The sequence below is a fragment of the Nerophis ophidion genome, linkage group LG03 (assembly GCF_033978795.1).
Source record: "Nerophis ophidion isolate RoL-2023_Sa linkage group LG03, RoL_Noph_v1.0, whole genome shotgun sequence".
NCBI lineage: Eukaryota > Metazoa > Chordata > Actinopteri > Syngnathiformes > Syngnathidae > Nerophis > Nerophis ophidion.
The window spans coordinates 6,935,926-6,954,235 of record NC_084613.1 but is presented as its reverse complement, the minus strand read 5'-3'; the positions used below and the strand labels follow the sequence as shown (position 1 = coordinate 6,954,235).

Genomic DNA, 18,310 nt, shown 5'->3' with positions numbered 1-18,310 from the left:
ATGACAGTTATTTCCTTGTTAAATAGCTAAGTTGATAGTTTTCGTGAAATGAGGGTGAGTGCATAATGTGCTAAATGGCTCAATGACTGTTATTTCCTTGTTAAATAGCTAAGTTGATCATTTTCATGATGAGGGTGAGTGCATAATGCGCTAAATGGCTCAATGATTGTTACTTCTTTGTTAAATAGCTAAGTCAATCGTTTTCGTGAGATGAGGGTGAGTGCATAATGCGCTAAATGGCTCAGTGACTGTTATTTCCTTGTTAAATAGCTAAGTTGATCGTTTTCGTGAGATGAGGGTGAGTGCATAATGCGCTAAATGGCTCAGTGAATTTTATTTCCTTGTTAAATATCCAAGTTGATCGTTTTCATGAGATGAGGGTGAGTGCATAATGCGCTAAATGGCTCAATGACTGTTATTTCCTTGTTAAATAGCCAAGTTGATAATTTTCGTGAGATGAGGGTGAGTGCATAATGCGCTAAATGGCTCAGTGAATTTTATTTCCTTGTTAAATAGCTAAGTTGATCGTTTTCGTGAGATGAGGGTGAGTGCATAATGCGCTAAATGGCTCAATGATTGTTATTTCCTTGTTAAATAGCTAAGTTGATCGTTTTCGTGAGATGAGGGTGAGTGCATAAAGCGCTAAATGGCTCAGTGAATTTTATTTCCTTGTTAAATAGCTAAGTTGATCATTTTCGTGAGATGAGGGTGAGTGCATAATGCGCTAAATGGCTCAATGACTGTTATTTCCTTGTTAAATAGCTAAGTTTATCGTTTTTTTGAGATGAGGGTGAGTGCATAATGCGCTAAATGGCTCAATGACTGTTATTTCCTTGTTAAATAGCCAAGTTGATAATTTTCGTGAGATGAGGGTGAGTGCATAATGCGCTAAATGGCTCAGTGAATTTTATTTCCTTGTTAAATAGCTAAGTTGATCGTTTTCGTGAGATGAGGGTGAGTGCATAATGCGCTAAATGGCTCAATGACTGTTATTTCCTTGTTAAATAGCTAAGTTGATCGTTTTCGTGAGATGATGGTGAGTGCATAATGCGCTAAATGGCTCAATGATTGTTATTTCCTTGTTAAATAGCTAAGTTGATCATTTTCGTGAGCCGAGGGTGAGTGCATAAAGCGCTAAATGGCTCAGTGAATTTTATTTCCTTGTTAAATAGCTAAGTTGATCGTTTTCGTGAGATGAGGGTGAGTGCATAATGCGCTAAATGGCTCAATGATTGTTATTTCCTTGTTAAATGGCTAAGTTGATCGTTTTCGTGAGCCGAGGGTGAGTGCATAAAGCGCTAAATGGCTCAGTGAATGTTATTTCCTTGTTAAATAGCTAAGTTGATCCTTTTCGTGAGATGAGGGTGAGTGCATAATGCGCTAAATGGCTCAATGACTGTTATTTCCTTGTTAAATAGCTAAGTCGATCGTTTTCGTGAGCTGAGGGTGAGTGCATAATGCGCTAAATGGCTCAATGAATTTTATTTCCTTGTTAAATAGCTAAGTCAATCGTTTTCGTGAGATGAGGGCGAGTGCATAATGCGCTAAATGGCTCAATGACTGTTATTTCCTTGTTAAGAAAACTAAGTTGATCGTTTTTGTGGGATGAGGGTGAGTGCATAATGCGCTAAATGGCTCAATGACTGTTATTTCCTTGTTAAGTAGCTAAGTTGATCGTTTTCGTGAGATGAGGGTGAGTGCATAATGCGCTAAATGGCTCAATGATTGTTATTTCCTTGTTAAATAGCTAAGTTGATCGTTTTTGTGGGATGATCGTGAGTGCATAATGCGCTAAATGGCTCAATGATTGTTATTTCCTTGTTAAATAGCTAAGTTGATCCTTTTCGTGAGATGAGGGCGAGTGCATAATGCGCTAAATGGCTCAATGACTGTTATTTCCTTGTTAAGAAAACTAAGTTGATCGTTTTTGTGGGATGAGGGTGAGTGCATAATGCGCTAAATGGCTCAGTGAATGTTATTTCCTTGTTAAATAGCTATGTTGATCGTTTTCGTGAGATGAGGGTGAGTGCATAATGCGCTAAATGGCTCAATGACTGTTATTTCCTTGTTAAATAGCTAAGTTTATCGTTTTTTTTAGATGAGGGTGAGTGCATAATGCGCTAAATGGCTCAATGATTGTTATTTCCTTGTTAAATAGCTAAGTTTATCGTTTTTTTGAGATGATCGTGAGTGCATAATGCGCTAAATGGCTCAATGACTGTTATTTCCTTGTTAAATAGCTAAGTTGATCGTTTTCGTGAGATGAGGGTGAGTGCATAATGCGCTAAATGGCTCAATGACTGTTATTTCCTTGTTAAATAGCTAAGTTGATCGTTTTCGTGAGATGATGGTGAGTGCATAATGCGCTAAATGGCTCAGTGAATTTTATTTCCTTGTTAAATAGCTAAGTCGATCGTTTTCGTGAGTTGAGGGTGAGTGCATAATGCGCTAAATGGCTCAGTGATTGTTATTTCCTTGTTAAATAGCTAAGTTGATCGTTTTCGTGAGATGATGGTGAGTGCATAATGCGCTAAATGGCTCAATGAGTGTTATTTCCTTGTTAAATAGTTAAGTTTATCGTTTTTTTGAGATGAGGGTGAGTGCATAATGCGCTAAATGGCTCAATGAGTGTTATTTCCTTGTTAAATAGTTAAGTTTATCGTTTTTTGAGATGAGGGTGAGTGCATAATGCGCTAAATGGCTCAATGACTGTTATTTCCTTGTTAAATAGCTAAGTTTATCGTTTTTGTGAGATGAGGGTGAGTGCATAATGCGCTAAATGGCTCAATGACTGTTATTTTCTTGTTAAATAGCTAAGTTGATCGTTTTCGTGAGATGAGGGTGAGTGCATAAAGCGCTAAATGGCTCAGTGAATTTTATTTCCTTGTTAAATAGCTAAGTTGATCGTTTTCATGAGATGAGGGTGAGTGCATAATGCGCTAAATGGCTCAGTGAATTTTATTTCCTTGTTAAATAGCTAAGTTGATCGTTTTCGTGAGATGAGGGTGAGTGCATAATGCGCTAAAAGGCTCAGTGAATGTTATTTCCTTGTTAAGAAAACTAAGTTGATCGTTTTTGTGAGATGAGGGTGAGTGCATAAAGCGCTAAATGGCTCAGTGAATTGTATTTCCTTGTTAAATAGGTAAATTGATCGTTTTCATGAGATGAGGGTGAGTGCATAATGCGCTAAATGGCTCAGTGAATTTTTTTTCCTTGTTAAATAGCTAAGTTGATCGTTTTCGTGAGATGAGGGTGAGTGCATAAAGCGCTAAATGGCTCAATGACTGTTATTTCCTTGTTAAATAGCTAAGTTTATCGTTTTTTTTAGATGAGGGTGAGTACATAATGCACTAAATGGCTCAATGACTATTATTTCCTTGTTAAATAGCTAAGTCGATCGTTTTCGTGAGTTGAGGGTGAGTGCATAATGCGCTAAATGGCTCAATGAGTGTTATTTCCTTGTTAAATAGTTAAGTTTATCGTTTTTTTGAGATGATGGTGAGTGCATAATGCGCTAAATGGCTCAATGACTGTTATTTCCTTGTTAAATAGCTAAGGTGATCGTTTTTGTGAGATGAGGGTGAGTGCATAATGCGCTAAATGGCTCAATGACTGTTATTTCCTTGTTAAATAGCTAAGTTGATCGTTTTTGTGAGATGAGGGTGAGTGCATAATGCGCTAAATGGCTCAATGACTTATTTCCTTGTTAAATAGCTAAGTTGATCGTTTTTGTGAGATGAGGGTGAGTGCATAATGCGCTAAATGGCTCAATGACTTATTTCCTTGTTAAATAGCTAAGTTGATCGTTTTTGTGAGTTGAGGGTGAGTGCATAATGCGCTAAATGGCTCAATGATTGTTATTTCCTTGTTAAATAGCTAAGTTGATCGTTTTCGTGAGCCGAGGGTGAGTGCATAAAGCGCTAAATGGCTCAGTTAATTTTATTTCCTTGTTAAATAGCTAAGTTGATCGTTTTCGTGAGATGATGGTGAGTGCATAATGCACTAAATGGCTCAATGATTGTTATTTCTTTGTTAAATAGCTAAGTTGATCGTTTTCGTGAGATGAGGGTGAGTGCATAATGCGCTAAATGGCTCAATGATTATTTCCTTGTTAAATAGCTAAGTTGATCGTTTTCGTGAGATGAGGGTGAGTGCATAAAGCGCTAAATGGCTCAGTGAATTTTATTTCCTTGTTAAATAGCTAAGTTGATCGTTTTCGTGAGATGATGGTGAGTGCATAATGCGCTAAATGGCTCAATGGTTATTTCTTTGTTAAATACTGTAGCTGAGTCGATCATTTTCGTGAGATGAGGGTGAGTGCATAATGCGCTAAATGGCTCAATGACTTATTTCCTTGTTAAATAGCTAAGTTGATCCTTTTCGTGAGATGAGGGCGAGTGCATAATGCGCTAAATGGCTCAATGACTGTTATTTCCTTGTTAAGAAAACTAAGTTGATCGTTTTTGTGGGATGAGGGTGAGTGCGTAATGCGCTAAATGGCTCAATGAATTTTATTTCCTTGTTAAATAGCTAAGTCAATCGTTTTCGTGAGATGAGGGTGAGTGCATAATGCGCTAAATGGCTCAATGACTGTTATTTCCTTGTTAAATAGCTAAGTCGATCGTTTTTGTGAGATGAAGGTGAGTGCATAATGCGCTAAATGGCTCAGTGAATTTTATTTCCTTGTTAAATAGCTACGTTTTCATGGTAAATAAAAAGAGAATACAATGATTTGCAAATCCTTTTCAACTTATATTCAATCGACAAGATATTTCATGTTCACACTGAGATATTTTTGTTGTTGTTGTTGCAAATAATCATTCATTTTGAATTTAACGGCAGCGACATTGCAAACAAGTTGGCACATTTTTACCAGTGTGTTACATGGACTTTGGGAACTAAGGGAATTCAATGTTGGTTCTCAGCCTTGCCGCTTACGTGCAGAGAATTCTCTGAATATTTTGATGATATTACGGAGTGTAGATGTTGAAATCCCTAAATTCCCTGCAATAGCTGCTCAAAGCGGTGACCCTCGCCCCGTTCTTGTTTGTGAACGAGTGAGCATTTCACGGAAGCTGCTTTTGTGAAGTGAATTATATTTATATAGCGCTTTTCTCTCGTGACTCAAAGCGCTTTACATAGTGGAACCCAATATCTAAGTTACATTTAAACCAGTGTGGGTGGCACCGGGAGCAGGTGGGTAAAGTGTCTTGCCCAAGGACACAACGGCAGTGACTAGGATGACGGAAGCGGGAATCGAACCTGCAACCCTCAAGTTGCTGGCACGGCCGCTCTACCAACCGAGCCAATCACGGCACCCACCTGTTCCCAATCAGCCCGTTCACCAGTGGGATTTTCCAAACAATTCTTTGACGGGCATCCCTCAACTTTCTCCCTCTTTTTTGCCACTTGTGCCAACTTTCTTGAAACACGTCGCAGGCATCAAATTCCAAATGAGCTATTATTTGCAATAAAAAATAAACCAGTTCGAACGTGAAATATCTCGTCTTTGCAGTCTATTCAATTGAATTTAAGTTGTATTCTCTTTTTAATTAACATTTACACAACGTGACAACTTCACTGCTTTTGGGGTTTTGTAAATAGTCATGAAAAAAAAAAAGAACTTGCTATAAATGAGGAGAAGGTGTGTCCAAAATTTAGGACTGTACTGTCGGTCAATCGTCACTAGAAAAATAACCCACATGACACATTTTGTACCGGACTTGACGTCAGAGAAGAGCTACCCCTGCTCTTCAGACCGAGGACAGATCAGGAAGGTCTGTGCAAAGTGCTACTTTATGGTCTTGTCTTTGGAGATTAAAAAGAGATATTTTAAAAAGTACCACAACTTGGAACCCAACAGTTGAAATAACTTAATTATTGCAGTGCCCCACTTTTACTCACTGGCGTGGGATTCTCCCCAAATCAGGTTTAGTTGCGGACGTCTGAGCAAACGGCGCTTTAATGGGACGGCCGTCCAGGTTGCCCATGGTCTAGGTGCCCAGAGAGAGGACTAGAGGGCCGTCTCCGCCACGCTGTGAGCGGTCAGCTGACACAAGGGTCGACTCGCTCTGCTCTCCTCATCCTGGGCGCTGTCACTTTCCATTTCTTTGTCCTCCGTGACCGTGTCCTCTTTGCAGTACGCAGCGCCGTTCTCCCCGGTCTTGTCCCGCTCGTAAGGTGTGTTGACTTCTTTGGGCTGGTGAAGGAAGGAGAGAAAGACTTGAAAGGCAGTTTGGAACTTTAATGGCGAAGGGTGGAAACCTTTTTATGTCTCCAAAGGGATTTGTTGTTATTGGTATTTCCTTGTTAAATAGCTATTAGGATGTGGGTGAGTGCATAGCTTGCTAAATGGCTCCATCCATCCATTTTCTACCACTTATCCCTTTTGTGGGTCGCGGGAATGATAGCTATTTAACAAGGAAATAATCATTGAGCCATTTAGCGCACTATGCACTCACCCACATTGTGAAAACAATTGACTTAGCGATTTAACAAGGAAATAAAGTCGGTCGTTTTCATGTTGAGGGTGAGTGCATAGCGCACTAAATGGCTCAATGATTGTTATTTCTTTGGTAAATACTGTAGCTAAGTCGATTGTTTTTGTGAGATGAGGGTGAGTGCATAATGTGCTAAATGGCTGAATGATTAATTCCTTGTTAAATAGCTAAGTCGATAGTTTTCATGATGAGGGTGAGCGCATATTGCGCTAAATGGCTCACTGATTGTTATTTCCTTGTTAAATAGCTAAGTTGATCGTTTTCATGATGAGGGTGAGTGCATAAAGCGCTAAATGGCTCAATGATTGTTATTTCCTTGTTAAATAGCTAAGTTGATCGTTTTCATGGTGAGGGTGAGTGCATAGCGCGATAAATGGCTCAATGATTGTTATTTCCTTGTTAAATAGCTAAGTCGATCGTTTTCATGTTGAGGGTGAGTGCATAGCGTGCTAAATGGCTCAATGATTGTTATTTCTTTGTTAAATACTGTAGCTAAGTCGATCATTTTTGTGAGATGAGGGTGAGTGCATAATGCGCTAAATGGCTGAATGATTATTTCCTTGTTAAATAGCTAAGTCGATCGTTTTCATGATGAGGGTAAGTGCATAGTGCGCTAAATGGCTCAATAAATATTGATTTGTTAAATATCTAAGTCGATCGTTTATGGTGAGGGTGAGTGCATAATGCGCTAAATGAGTCGATTGTTTTCATGATGAGGGTAAGTGCATAGTGTGGTAAATGGCTCAATAAATATTGCTTTGTTAAATAGCGAAGTCAATCGTTTTCATAATGAGGGTGAGTGCATAATGCGCTAAATGGCTCACTGATTGTTATTTCCTTGTTAAATAGCTAAGTCGATCGTTTTCATGTTGAGGGTGAGTGCATAGCGCGCTAAATGGCTCAATTATTTATTTCCTTGTTAAATAGCTAAGTCGATCGTTTTCATGATGAGGGTGAGTGCATAGTGCGCTAAATGGCTCAATGATTGTTATTTCCTTGTTAAATACTGTAGCTAAGTCGATCATTTTTGTGAGATGAGGGTGAGTGCATAATGCGCTAAATGGCTGAATGATTGATTCCTTGTTAAATATATATAAGTCGATCGTTTATGGTGAGGGTGAGTGCATAATGCGCTAAATGAGTCGATCGTTTTCATGATGAGGCTTAGGTGCATAGTGTGCTAAATGTCTCAATAAATATTTATTTGTTAAATAGCGAAGTCGATCGTTTTCATGACAAGGGTGAGTGCATAATGCGCTAAATGGCTCAATTACTTATTTTCTTGTTAAATAGCTAAGTCGATCAATCGTTTTCGTGAGATGAGGGTGAGTGCATAGAAGGCTAAATGGCTCAATGATTGTTATTTCCTTGTTAAATAGCTAAGTTGATCGTTTTCATGATGAGGGCGAGTGCATATTGCGCTAAACGTCTCAATGATTGTTATTTCCTTGTTAGATAGCTAAGTCGATCGTTTTCGTGAGATGAGGGTGAGTGCCTAATGCGCTAAATGGCTCAATGATTATTTCCTTGTTAAATAGCTAAGTCGATCGTTTTCATGGTGAGGGTGAGTGCATAGTGCGCTAAATGGCTCAATTATTTATTTCCTTGTTAAATAGCTAAGTCGATCGTTTTCATGGTGAGGGTGAGTGCATAGTGCGCTAAATGGCTCAATTATTTATTTCCATGTTAAATAGTTAAGTCGATCGTTTTCATGATGAGGGTGAGTGCATAATGCGCTAAATGGCTCAATTATTATTTCCTTGTTAAATAGTTAAGTCGATCGTTTTCATGATGAGGGTGAGTGCATAGTGCGCTAAACGGCTCAATGATTGTTATTTCCTTGTTAAAAAGCCAAGTCGATCATTTTCATGATGAGGGTGAGTGCATAGCAGGCTAAATGGCTCAATGATTGTTATTTCCTTGTTGAATAGTTAAATCGATCGGGACGCCGTGGCGCAGTGGAAGAGTGGCCGTGCGCAACCCGAGGGTCCCTGGTTCAATCCCCACCTAGTACCGACCTCGTCACGTCTGTTGCGTCCTTGAGCAATACACTTCACCCTTGCTCCTGATGGGTGCTGGTTAGCGCCTTGCATGGCAGCTCCCTCCATCAGTGTGTGAATGTGTGTGTGAATGGGTAAATGTGGAAGTAGTGTCAAAGCGCTTTGAGTACCTTGAAGGTAGAAAAGCGCTATACAAGTACAACCCATTTATCATTTATGTCATGATGAGGGTGAGTGCATACTGCGCTAAATGGCTCAATGATTGAGTGCATTCGACTGAATTTCAACAATTTCATTGGTCCGCTTTGACCCGTTTGGTCGTTTCATCGGTGTGATGTGCAGAGCCTAAATTTATTGGCGAGCCTAGAAAAAAAAATCCGTAAATCAGACACGGCATTGTATTAGCCGCAGGGGTCAAAGCGTGGGGGAAAAGTTGCGGTTAATAGACGGTGTTTCATTTGAAGTTAAGTGATGGTATCGTGCAGAATGAGCTCCTCTAATGAATCTGTGTCCACTTTGTAAACATGTCAACGAGGCGGGCGATACCTCTGTAGTTCACTATTGTCACCGCAGCATGTCCTGTAGTCCTAGAACCGCACGGTGGATTAAAGGCAGGGTGTCAAAGAAACATACCTTTTGTGGCAGCGGGGTGACGCAGCACAGCTTCTCTTTGTATCGCTCAGACAGGAAGAAGAGCAGATTACCCAAAACCGGATAGACCGTTCCTGGGGTGAGCTGCTTCTCCTTCATCGGTCCTGTATGAAGGACGGTTTAGACGTGCAGGAAATAAAGCAGGATAAAAACAACAAAAACAAGAAATGAGTGTTAAGCCTTAAAGCATATTTTGAGTAAAATATGCTTGAAACTATTTTTGTCCAAGTGTCCAAAACACACCCAGCAATGGTGCACAGAAAAGCGGGGAAAAAGTCGGCCAAAATGTTCAAAAGTCCCAATTGTGTCCAAAATAGTTCCAGTCCCACGAGTCCCACACAAATCCCGGGATACAAAAAATGTCCAAAACGCACCCAGCAAAGTCCCACGGGAAGTAGGGGGGAAAAATGAGAAAAGTCGGCAAAAGTCCCCCCAAAATTTTCAAAATACCTACCCAGGTTCGAGTCCCAACCGGGTTCGAGTTTGAGTTTGAGTGCACACTCGGACCCAGGTGGGACTTTTGAACATTTCCCCGACTTTTCCCCCCACCTTCCCGTGGGACTTTGCAGGGCGCGTTTTGGACATTCTGGCATCCCGGCCGGCGACGGAACGTGTGGGACTTGAACCTGTGTAGGTATTTTGAACATTTTTGGGACTTTTACTGACTTTTCCAACTTTCATCCCCCCCCCGCCACATGGGACTCGGCTGGGTGTGTTATGGACATTTTGGGCATCCCGGGACTTGCGCGGCCATACATAAGATTTTATGTTAGAGTCTTTTACTTGTTTTAAGGGTTTTGCTCCTAAATGATCTCAGTAAGATACTACAGCTTGTTTCCGACATTTTATGACCTATTTTGAGTAAAATATGCTTGAAACTATTTTTGTCCAAGTGTCCAAAACACACCCAGCAATGGTGCACAGAAAAGCGGGGAAAAAGAGAGGGCCAAAATGTTCAAAAGTCCCAATTGTGTCCAAAATACCTCCCCGGGGTTCCAGTCCCACGAGTCCCACCGCCGGCCACACAAATCCCGGGATACAAAAAATGTCCAAAGCGCACCCAGCAAAGTCCCACGGGAAGTAGGGGGGAAAAAGGAGAAAAGTCGGCAAAAGTCCCCCCAAAATTTTCAAAATACCTACCCAGGTTCGAGTCCCAACCGGGTTCGAGTTTGAGTTTGAGTGCACACTCGGACCCTGGTGGGACTTTTGAACATTTCCCCGACATTTCTCCCCACCTTCCCGTGGGACTTTGCAGGGCGCGTTTTGGACATTCTGGGCATCCCGGCCGGCGGCGGAACTTGTGGGACTCGAACCTGTGTAGGTATTTTGAACATTTTTGGGACTTTTGCTGACTTTTCCAACTTTCATCCCCCCCCCGCCACATGGGACTCGGCTGGGTGTGTTATGGACATTTTGGGCATCCCGGGACTTGTGCGGCCATACATAAGATTTTATGTTAGAGTGTTTTACTTGTTTTAAGGGTTTTGCTCCTAAATGATCTCAGTAAGATATTACTGCTTGTTTCCGACATTTTATGACCTATTTTGAGTAAAATATGCTTGAAACTATTTTTGTCCAAGTGTCCAAAACACACCCAGCAATGGTGCACAGAAAAGCGGGGGAAAAGGCGGCCAAAATGTTCAAAAGTCCCAATTGTGTCCAAAATACCTCCCCGGGGTTCCAGTCCCACGAGTCCCACCGCCGGCCACACAAATCCCGGGATACAAAAAATGTCCAAAGCGCACCCAGCAAAGTCCCACGGGAAGTAGGGGGGAAAAATGAGAAAAGTCGGCAAAAGTCCCCCCAAAATTTTCAAAATACCTACCCAGGTTCGAGTCCCAACCGGGTTCGAGTTTGAGTTTGAGTGCACACTCGGACCCGGGTGGGACTTTTGAACATTTCCCCGACTTTTCCCCCCACCTTCCCGTGGGACTTTGCAGGGCGCGTTTTGGACATTCTGGGCATCCCGGCCGGCGGCGGGACTTGTGGGACTCGAACCTGTGTAGGTATTTTGAACATTTTTGGGACTTTTGCTGACTTTTCCAACTTTCATCCCCCCCGCCACATGGGACTCGGCTGGGTGTGTTATGGACATTTTGGGCATCCTGGGACTTGCGCGGCCATACATAAGATTTTATGTTAGAGTCTTTTACTTGTTTTAAGGGTTTTGCTGCTAAATGATCTCAGTAAGATACTACTGCTTGTTTCCGACATTTTATGACCTATTTTGAGTAAAATATGCTTGAAACTATTTTTGTCCAAGTGTCCAAAACACACCCAGCAATGGTGCACAGAAAAGCGGGGAAAAAGAGGGGGAAAAGTCGGCCAAAATGTTCAAAAGTCCCAATTGTGTCCAAAATAGTTCCAGTCCCACGAGTCCCACACAAATCCCGGGATACAAAAAATGTCCAAAGCGCACCCAGCAAAGTCCCACGGGAAGTAGGGGGGAAAATGAGAAAAGTCGGCAAAAGTCCCCCCAAAATTTTCAAAATACCTACCCAGGTTCGAGTCCCAACCGGGTTCGAGTTTGAGTTTGAGTGCACACTCGGACCCGGGTGGGACTTTTGAACATTTCCCCGACTTTTCTCCCCACCTTCCCGTGGGACTTTGCAGGGCGCGTTTTGGACATTCTAGGCATCCCGGCCGGCGGCGGGACTTGTGGGACTCGAACCTGTGTAGGTATTTTGAACATTTTTGGGACTTTTGCTGACTTTTCCAACTTTCATCCCCCCCCCGCCACATGGGACTCGGCTGGGTGTGTTATGGACATTTTGGGCATCCTGGGACTTGCGAGGCCATACATAAGATTTTATGTTAGAGTCTTTTACTTGTTTTAAGGGTTTTGCTGCTAAATGATCTCAGTAAGATACTACTGCTTGTTTCCGACATTTTATTACCTATTTTGAGTAAAATATGCTTGAAACTATTTTTTTCCAAGTGTCCAAAACACACCCAGCAATGGTGCACAGAAAAGCGGGGAAAAAGAGGGGGAAAAGTCGGCCAAAATGTTCAAAAGTCCCAATTGTGTCCAAAATAGTTCCAGTCCCACGAGTCCCACACAAATCCCGGGATACAAAAAATGTCCAAAGCGCACCCAGCAAAGTCCCACGGGAAGTAGGGGGGAAAATGAGAAAAGTCGGCAATAGTCCCCCCAAAATTTTCAAAATACCTACCCAGGTTCGAGTCCCAACCGGGTTCGAGTTTGAGTTTGAGTGCACACTCGGACCCGGGTGGGACTTTTGAACATTTCCCCGACTTTTCTCCCCACCTTCCCGTGGGACTTTGCAGGGCGCGTTTTGGACATTCTAGGCATCCCGGCCGGCGGCGGAACTTGTGGGACTCGAACCTGTGTAGGTATTTTGAACATTTTTGGGACTTTTGCTGACTTTTCCAACTTTCATCCCCCCCCGCCACATGGGACTCGGCTGGGTGTGTTATGAAAATTTTGGGCATCCCGGGACTTGCGCGGCCATACATAAGATTTTATGTTAGAGTCTTTTACTTGTTTTAAGGGTTTTGCTGCTAAATGATCTCAGTAAGATATTACAGCTTGTAGCTGAGATTTGATGACCTATATTGAGTAAAACATGCTTGAAACGAGAATATCAACACTCACAAGTATAAAACTACTTTTTAAAGTAATAATTTATTATTTCAAGAATTTAAAACAAAATCGTGACTTTGACAAAGGCCACGCCCACTCCAGCTCCGTTAGAACCTGACTCAATGTTGTGACGCTCTTAAACAGGACAATACTGCCATCTACTGTACATAGAATAGAATGTAAATATATTCTACATTTAAGTGCAGTCAAGGAACATGCATTAGGGAGTCTGTTCTGAAGCCCACAGTAAAGAGACGTAACTTCATCACGTCGCCTGGTTATTGACTCCAAACAGATATATTACACCGTCAACGAGCAAAATGAAGAAATACGCTTGCAAGTTCCAGAACGATTGGAAACAAGAATTTCAGTTTATCCAGGAGAGTTCGAAGGGGAAGGGGTATGTTGCCTGTAAATGTTGTAGAACAGACCTCTTCATTGAACACGGCGGCCGAACGGATATACTCAGTCATGAACGGTCAGCGAAGCACAAAGCGTCCGCAGCGCAGCATCGTTCACAACCCAGTATTATGGGCCGCCTCGCAAGATGGAGACCCGATGGCGATATATGTTCCCGGATTCGGAGATCGCTCGCCAATACGCAAATGGCAGAACAAAGGTTACTCAACTAGTGAAAGGTAAGTGTTGTTGTTGTTTTTTTAGTAACCAGCAAGCACAGTACAGTTAGTAGAAGAACTGTGTTTTTATTACTGTGTATTTGACAGGTGCCATCTGAAATTCAACTTTTTCTTTTATTTATATATATAATAAAATAAATATATATAGCAAGAATTCACTTAAAGTCAAGTATATCATTCATATATATATTTATATATATGAAATACTCAAGTTGGTGAATTATACGCCACCCCGCTTAACCACGCCCCCTGCCCCAACCACGCCTCCAATACGCAAATGGCAGAACAAAGGTTACTCAAATAGTGAAAGGTAAGTGTTGTTGTTGTTTTTTTAGTAACCAGCAAGCACAGTACAGTTAGTAGAACAACTGTGTTTTTATTACTGTGTATTTGACAGGTGCCGTCTGAAATTCAACTATTTCTTTTATTTATATATATAATCAAATAAATATATATAGCAAGAATTCACTTAAAGTCAAGTATATCATTCATATATATATTTATATATATGTATATGAAATATGTATGAAATACTCGAGTTGGTGAATTATACGCCACCCCGCTTAACCACGCCCCCTGCCCCAACCACGCCTCCAATACGCAAATGGCAGAACAAAGGTTACTCAAATAGTGAAAGGTAAGTGTTGTTGTTGTTCTTTAGTAACCAGCAAGCACAGTACAGTTAGTAGAACAACTGTGTTTTTATTACTGTGTATTTGACAGGTGCCGTCTGAAATTCAACTATTTCTTTTATTTATATATACAATAAAATAAATATATATAGCAAGAATTCACTTAAAGTCAAGTATATCATTCATATATATATATATATATGAAATACTCGAGTTGGTGAATTATACGCCACCCCGCTTAACCACGCCCCCTGCCCCAACCACGCCTCCAATACGCAAATGGCAGAACAAAGGTTACTCAAATAGTGAAAGGTAAGTGTTGTTGTTGTTTTTTTAGTAACCAGCAAGCACAGTACAGTTAGTAGAACAACTGTGTTTTTATTACTGTGTATTTGACAGATGCCGTCTGAAATTCAACTATTTCTTTTCTTTATATATATAATAAAATAAATATATATAGCAATAATTCACTTAAAGTCAAGTATTTCATTCATATATATATGAAATATATATGAAATACTAGAGTTGGTGAATTATACGCCACCCCACTTAACCACGCCCCCTGCCCCAACCACGCCTCCAATACGCAAATGGCAGAACAAAAGTTACTCAAATAGTGAAAAGTATGTGTTGTTTTTTTTTTTTTTGTAACCAGCAAGCAGAGTACAGTTAGTAGAACCACTGTGTTTTTATTACTGTGTATTTGACAGGTGCCGTCTGAAATTCAACTATTTCTTTTATTTATATATATAATAAAATAAATATATATAGCAAGAATTCACTTAAAGTCAAGTATATCATTAATATATATATTTATATATATATACATCTATGAAATATATATGAACCACTCGAGTTGGTGAATTATACGCCACCCCGCTTAACCACGCCCCCTGCCCCAACCACGCCTCCAATACGCAAATGGCAGAACAAAGGTTACTCAAATAGTGAAAGGTAAGTGTTGTTGTTGTTTTTTTAGTAACCAGCAAGCACAGTACAGTTAGTAGAACAACTGTGTTTTTATTACTGTGTATTTGACAGGTGCCGTCTGAAATTCAACTATTTATTTTATTTATATATATAATAAAATAAATATATATAGCAAGAATTCACTTAAAGTCAAGTATATCATTAATATATATATATATATATGTATGAAATACTTGAGTTGGTGAATTATACACCACCCCGCTTAACCACGCCCCCTGCCCCAACCACGCCTCCAATACGCAAATGGCAGAACAAAGGTTACTCAAATAGTGAAAGGTAAGTGTTGTTGTTGTTTTTTTAGTAACCAGCAAGCACAGTACAGTTAGTAGAACAACTGTGTTTTTATTACTGTGTATTTGACAGATGCCGTCTGAAATTCAACTATTTCTTTTATTTATATATATAATAAAATAAATATGTATAGCAAGAATTCACTTAAAGTCAAGTATATCATTCATATATATGTATATATATATATATGAAATACTCGAGTTGGTGAATTATACGCCACCCCGCTTAACCACGCCCCCTGCCCCAACCACGCCTCCAATACGCAAATGGCAGAACAAAGGTTACTCAAATAGTGAAAGGTAAGTGTTGTTGTTGTTTTTTTAGTAACCAGCAAGCACAGTACAGTTAGTAGAACAACTGTGTTTTTATTACTGTGTATTTGACAGATGCCGTCTGAAATTCAACTATTTCTTTTATTTATATATATAATAAAATAAATATATATAGCAAGAATTCACTTAAAGTCAAGTATATCATTAATATATATATTTATATATATATATATCTATGAAATATATATGAACCACTCGAGTTGGTGAATTATACGCCACCCCGCTTAACCACGCCCCCTGCCCCAACCACGCCTCCAATACGCAAATGGCAGAACAAAGGTTACTCAAATAGTGAAAGGTAAGTGTTGTTGTTTTTTTAGTAACCAGCAAGCACAGTACAGTTAGTAGAACAACTGTGTTTTTATTACTGTGTATTTGACAGGTGCCGTCTGAAATTCAACTATTTCTTTTATTTATATATATAATAAAATAAATATATATAGCAAGAATTCACTTAAAGTCAAGTATGTCATTCATATATATATGAAATATATATGAAATACTAGAGTTGGTGAATTATACGCCACCCCACTTAACCACGCCCCCTGCCCCAACCACACCTCCAATACGCAAATGGCAGAACAAAAGTTACTCAAATAGTGAAAGGTAAGTGTTGTTGTTTTTTTTAGTAACCAGCAAGCACAGTACAGTTAGTAGAACAACTGTGTTTTTATTACTGTGTATTTGACAGGTGCTGTCTGAAATTCAACTATTTCTTTTATTTATATATATAATAAAATAAATATGTATAGCAAGAATTCACTTAAAGTCAAGTATATCATTCATATATATATATATATATATATATGAAATACTCGAGTTGGTGAATTATACGCCACCCCGCTTAACCACGCCCCCTGCCCCAACCACGCCTCCAATACGCAAATGGCAGAACAAAGGTTACTCAAATAGTGAAAAGTATGTGTTGTTGTTTTTTTTTTAGTAAACTTAGGTCTCAAGGTTGGCAAGTATGCCTTTGGTAAGCGCCCTGAGTGAGAAGAAAATGCGGTAATAATGTGTTCATTCCACGACTGCATATATCGGTATCGGTTGGTATCGGAATCGGTAATTAAGAGTTGGACAATATCGGCAAAAAAGCCATTATGGGACATCTCTAATAATGTGTATTTTACCTGTGAGCAGGCTGACAATCAGACCCACCACCACCACAACGGTGGAGTTGTGAGCACTGTACCACATGTAGGACAAGGAATAAAGTGCTTCTACGCCTGAGGGCCTGACAGGTGAGAGGAGGAGAGAGAAAAAAAAAAGGGGGGATATTGACATATTAGTGATGTTCCGGCACAAGGTAGAGTGTTGGGATGCAGTACCTGGGTCTGGGGGTGGTAGCGTTGACCAGCGAGGTCAAGACCGCAGTGGTCACGTTCTCAAAAGAGGGCGGAGCCACGGTGCCGAGCGGCGAGACCGAGGTCGGCGCGCGCGTCAGGAAACTGCCGATGCCGACCCAGAAAGCCATGGTGAGGCCCGCTGCCAGTCCCACCAGCGCCCCCTGGAGGGGGAGGAGAAGGCGGACACATGTCTAGCATTAAAAGATTACAGTTGGTACAAAATGCGGCTGCTAGACTTTTGACAAGAACAAGAAAGTTTGATCACATTACGCCTGTACTGGCTTCCTGTGCACTTAAGATGTGACTTTAAGGTTTTACTACTTACGTATAAAATACTACACGGTCTAGCTCCATCCTATCTTGCAGATTGTATTGTACCATATGTCCCGGCAAGAAATCTGCCTTCAAAGGACTCCGGCTTATTAGTGATTCCTAGAGCCCAAAAAAAGTCTGCGGGCTATAGAGCGTTTTCATTTCAGGCTCCAGTACTCTGGAATGCCCTCCCGGTAACAGTTTGAGATGCTACCTCAGTAGAAGCATTTAAGTCTCACCTTAAAACTCATTTCTATACTCTAGCCTTTAAATAGACCTCCTTTTTAGACCAGTTGATCTGCCGCTTCTTTTCTTTTTTCCTCCTATGTCCCCCCCCCTCCCTTGTGGAGGGGGTCCGGTCCGATGACCATGGATGAAGTACTGGCTGTCCAGAGTCGAGACCCAGGATGGACCGCTCGCCTGTATCGGTTGGGGACATCTCTATGCCGCTGATCCGCCTCCGCTTGAGATGGTTTCCTGTGGACGGGACTCTCGCTGCCGTCTTGGATCCGCTTTGAACTGAACTCTCGCGGCTGTGTTGGAGCCACTATGGATTGAACTTTCACAGTATCATGTTAGACCCGCTCGACATCCATTGCTTTCGGTCCCCTAGGGGGGGGGGGGGGGGGGGGGTTGCCCACATCTGAGGTCCTCTCCAAGGTTTCTCATAGTCAGCATTGTCACTGGCGTCCCACTGGATGTGAATTCTCCCTGCCCACTGGGTGTGAGTTTTCCTTGCCCTTTTGTGGGTTGTAGTCGTAATGATTTGTGCAGTCCTTTGAGACATTTGTGATTTGGGGCTATATAAATAAACATTGATTGATTGACTGACCACGCTGACTGACATGGTGGGACGGAGACTTGCCGACTTACCGTTGGGTTGGCCCAGGGGAAGAACATCCCCAGACAGAAGACACCCAGCAGGGGGCCGCCCACCATCCCAAAGATGCTCAAGGCGGCCTGAGAGTGGAGAGGAGGGTAAGTCACAAGTGTCTCATACAACAATGAGTG

General features: G+C 41.1%; 1 protein-coding gene across 1 annotated transcript in view; it reads right to left on the bottom strand.

Moving 5' to 3' along the window:
* Positions 1–4,953: 4,953 nt before the first annotated feature.
* The window catches only part of slc5a6a (solute carrier family 5 member 6a), a 77,188-nt gene continuing 63,831 nt past the window's right edge, over positions 4,954–18,310 (bottom strand). The window contains exons 13-17 of the mRNA XM_061894124.1: positions 18,173–18,259; positions 16,970–17,148; positions 16,772–16,875; positions 9,134–9,255; positions 4,954–6,199 (exon numbers count right to left, since the gene is read on the bottom strand). Of these exons, the coding sequence (XP_061750108.1) occupies positions 6,014–6,199; positions 9,134–9,255; positions 16,772–16,875; positions 16,970–17,148; positions 18,173–18,259 (678 nt within the window). The 3' untranslated portion in view covers positions 4,954–6,013. The remainder of the gene's footprint in view (positions 6,200–9,133; positions 9,256–16,771; positions 16,876–16,969; positions 17,149–18,172; positions 18,260–18,310) is intronic.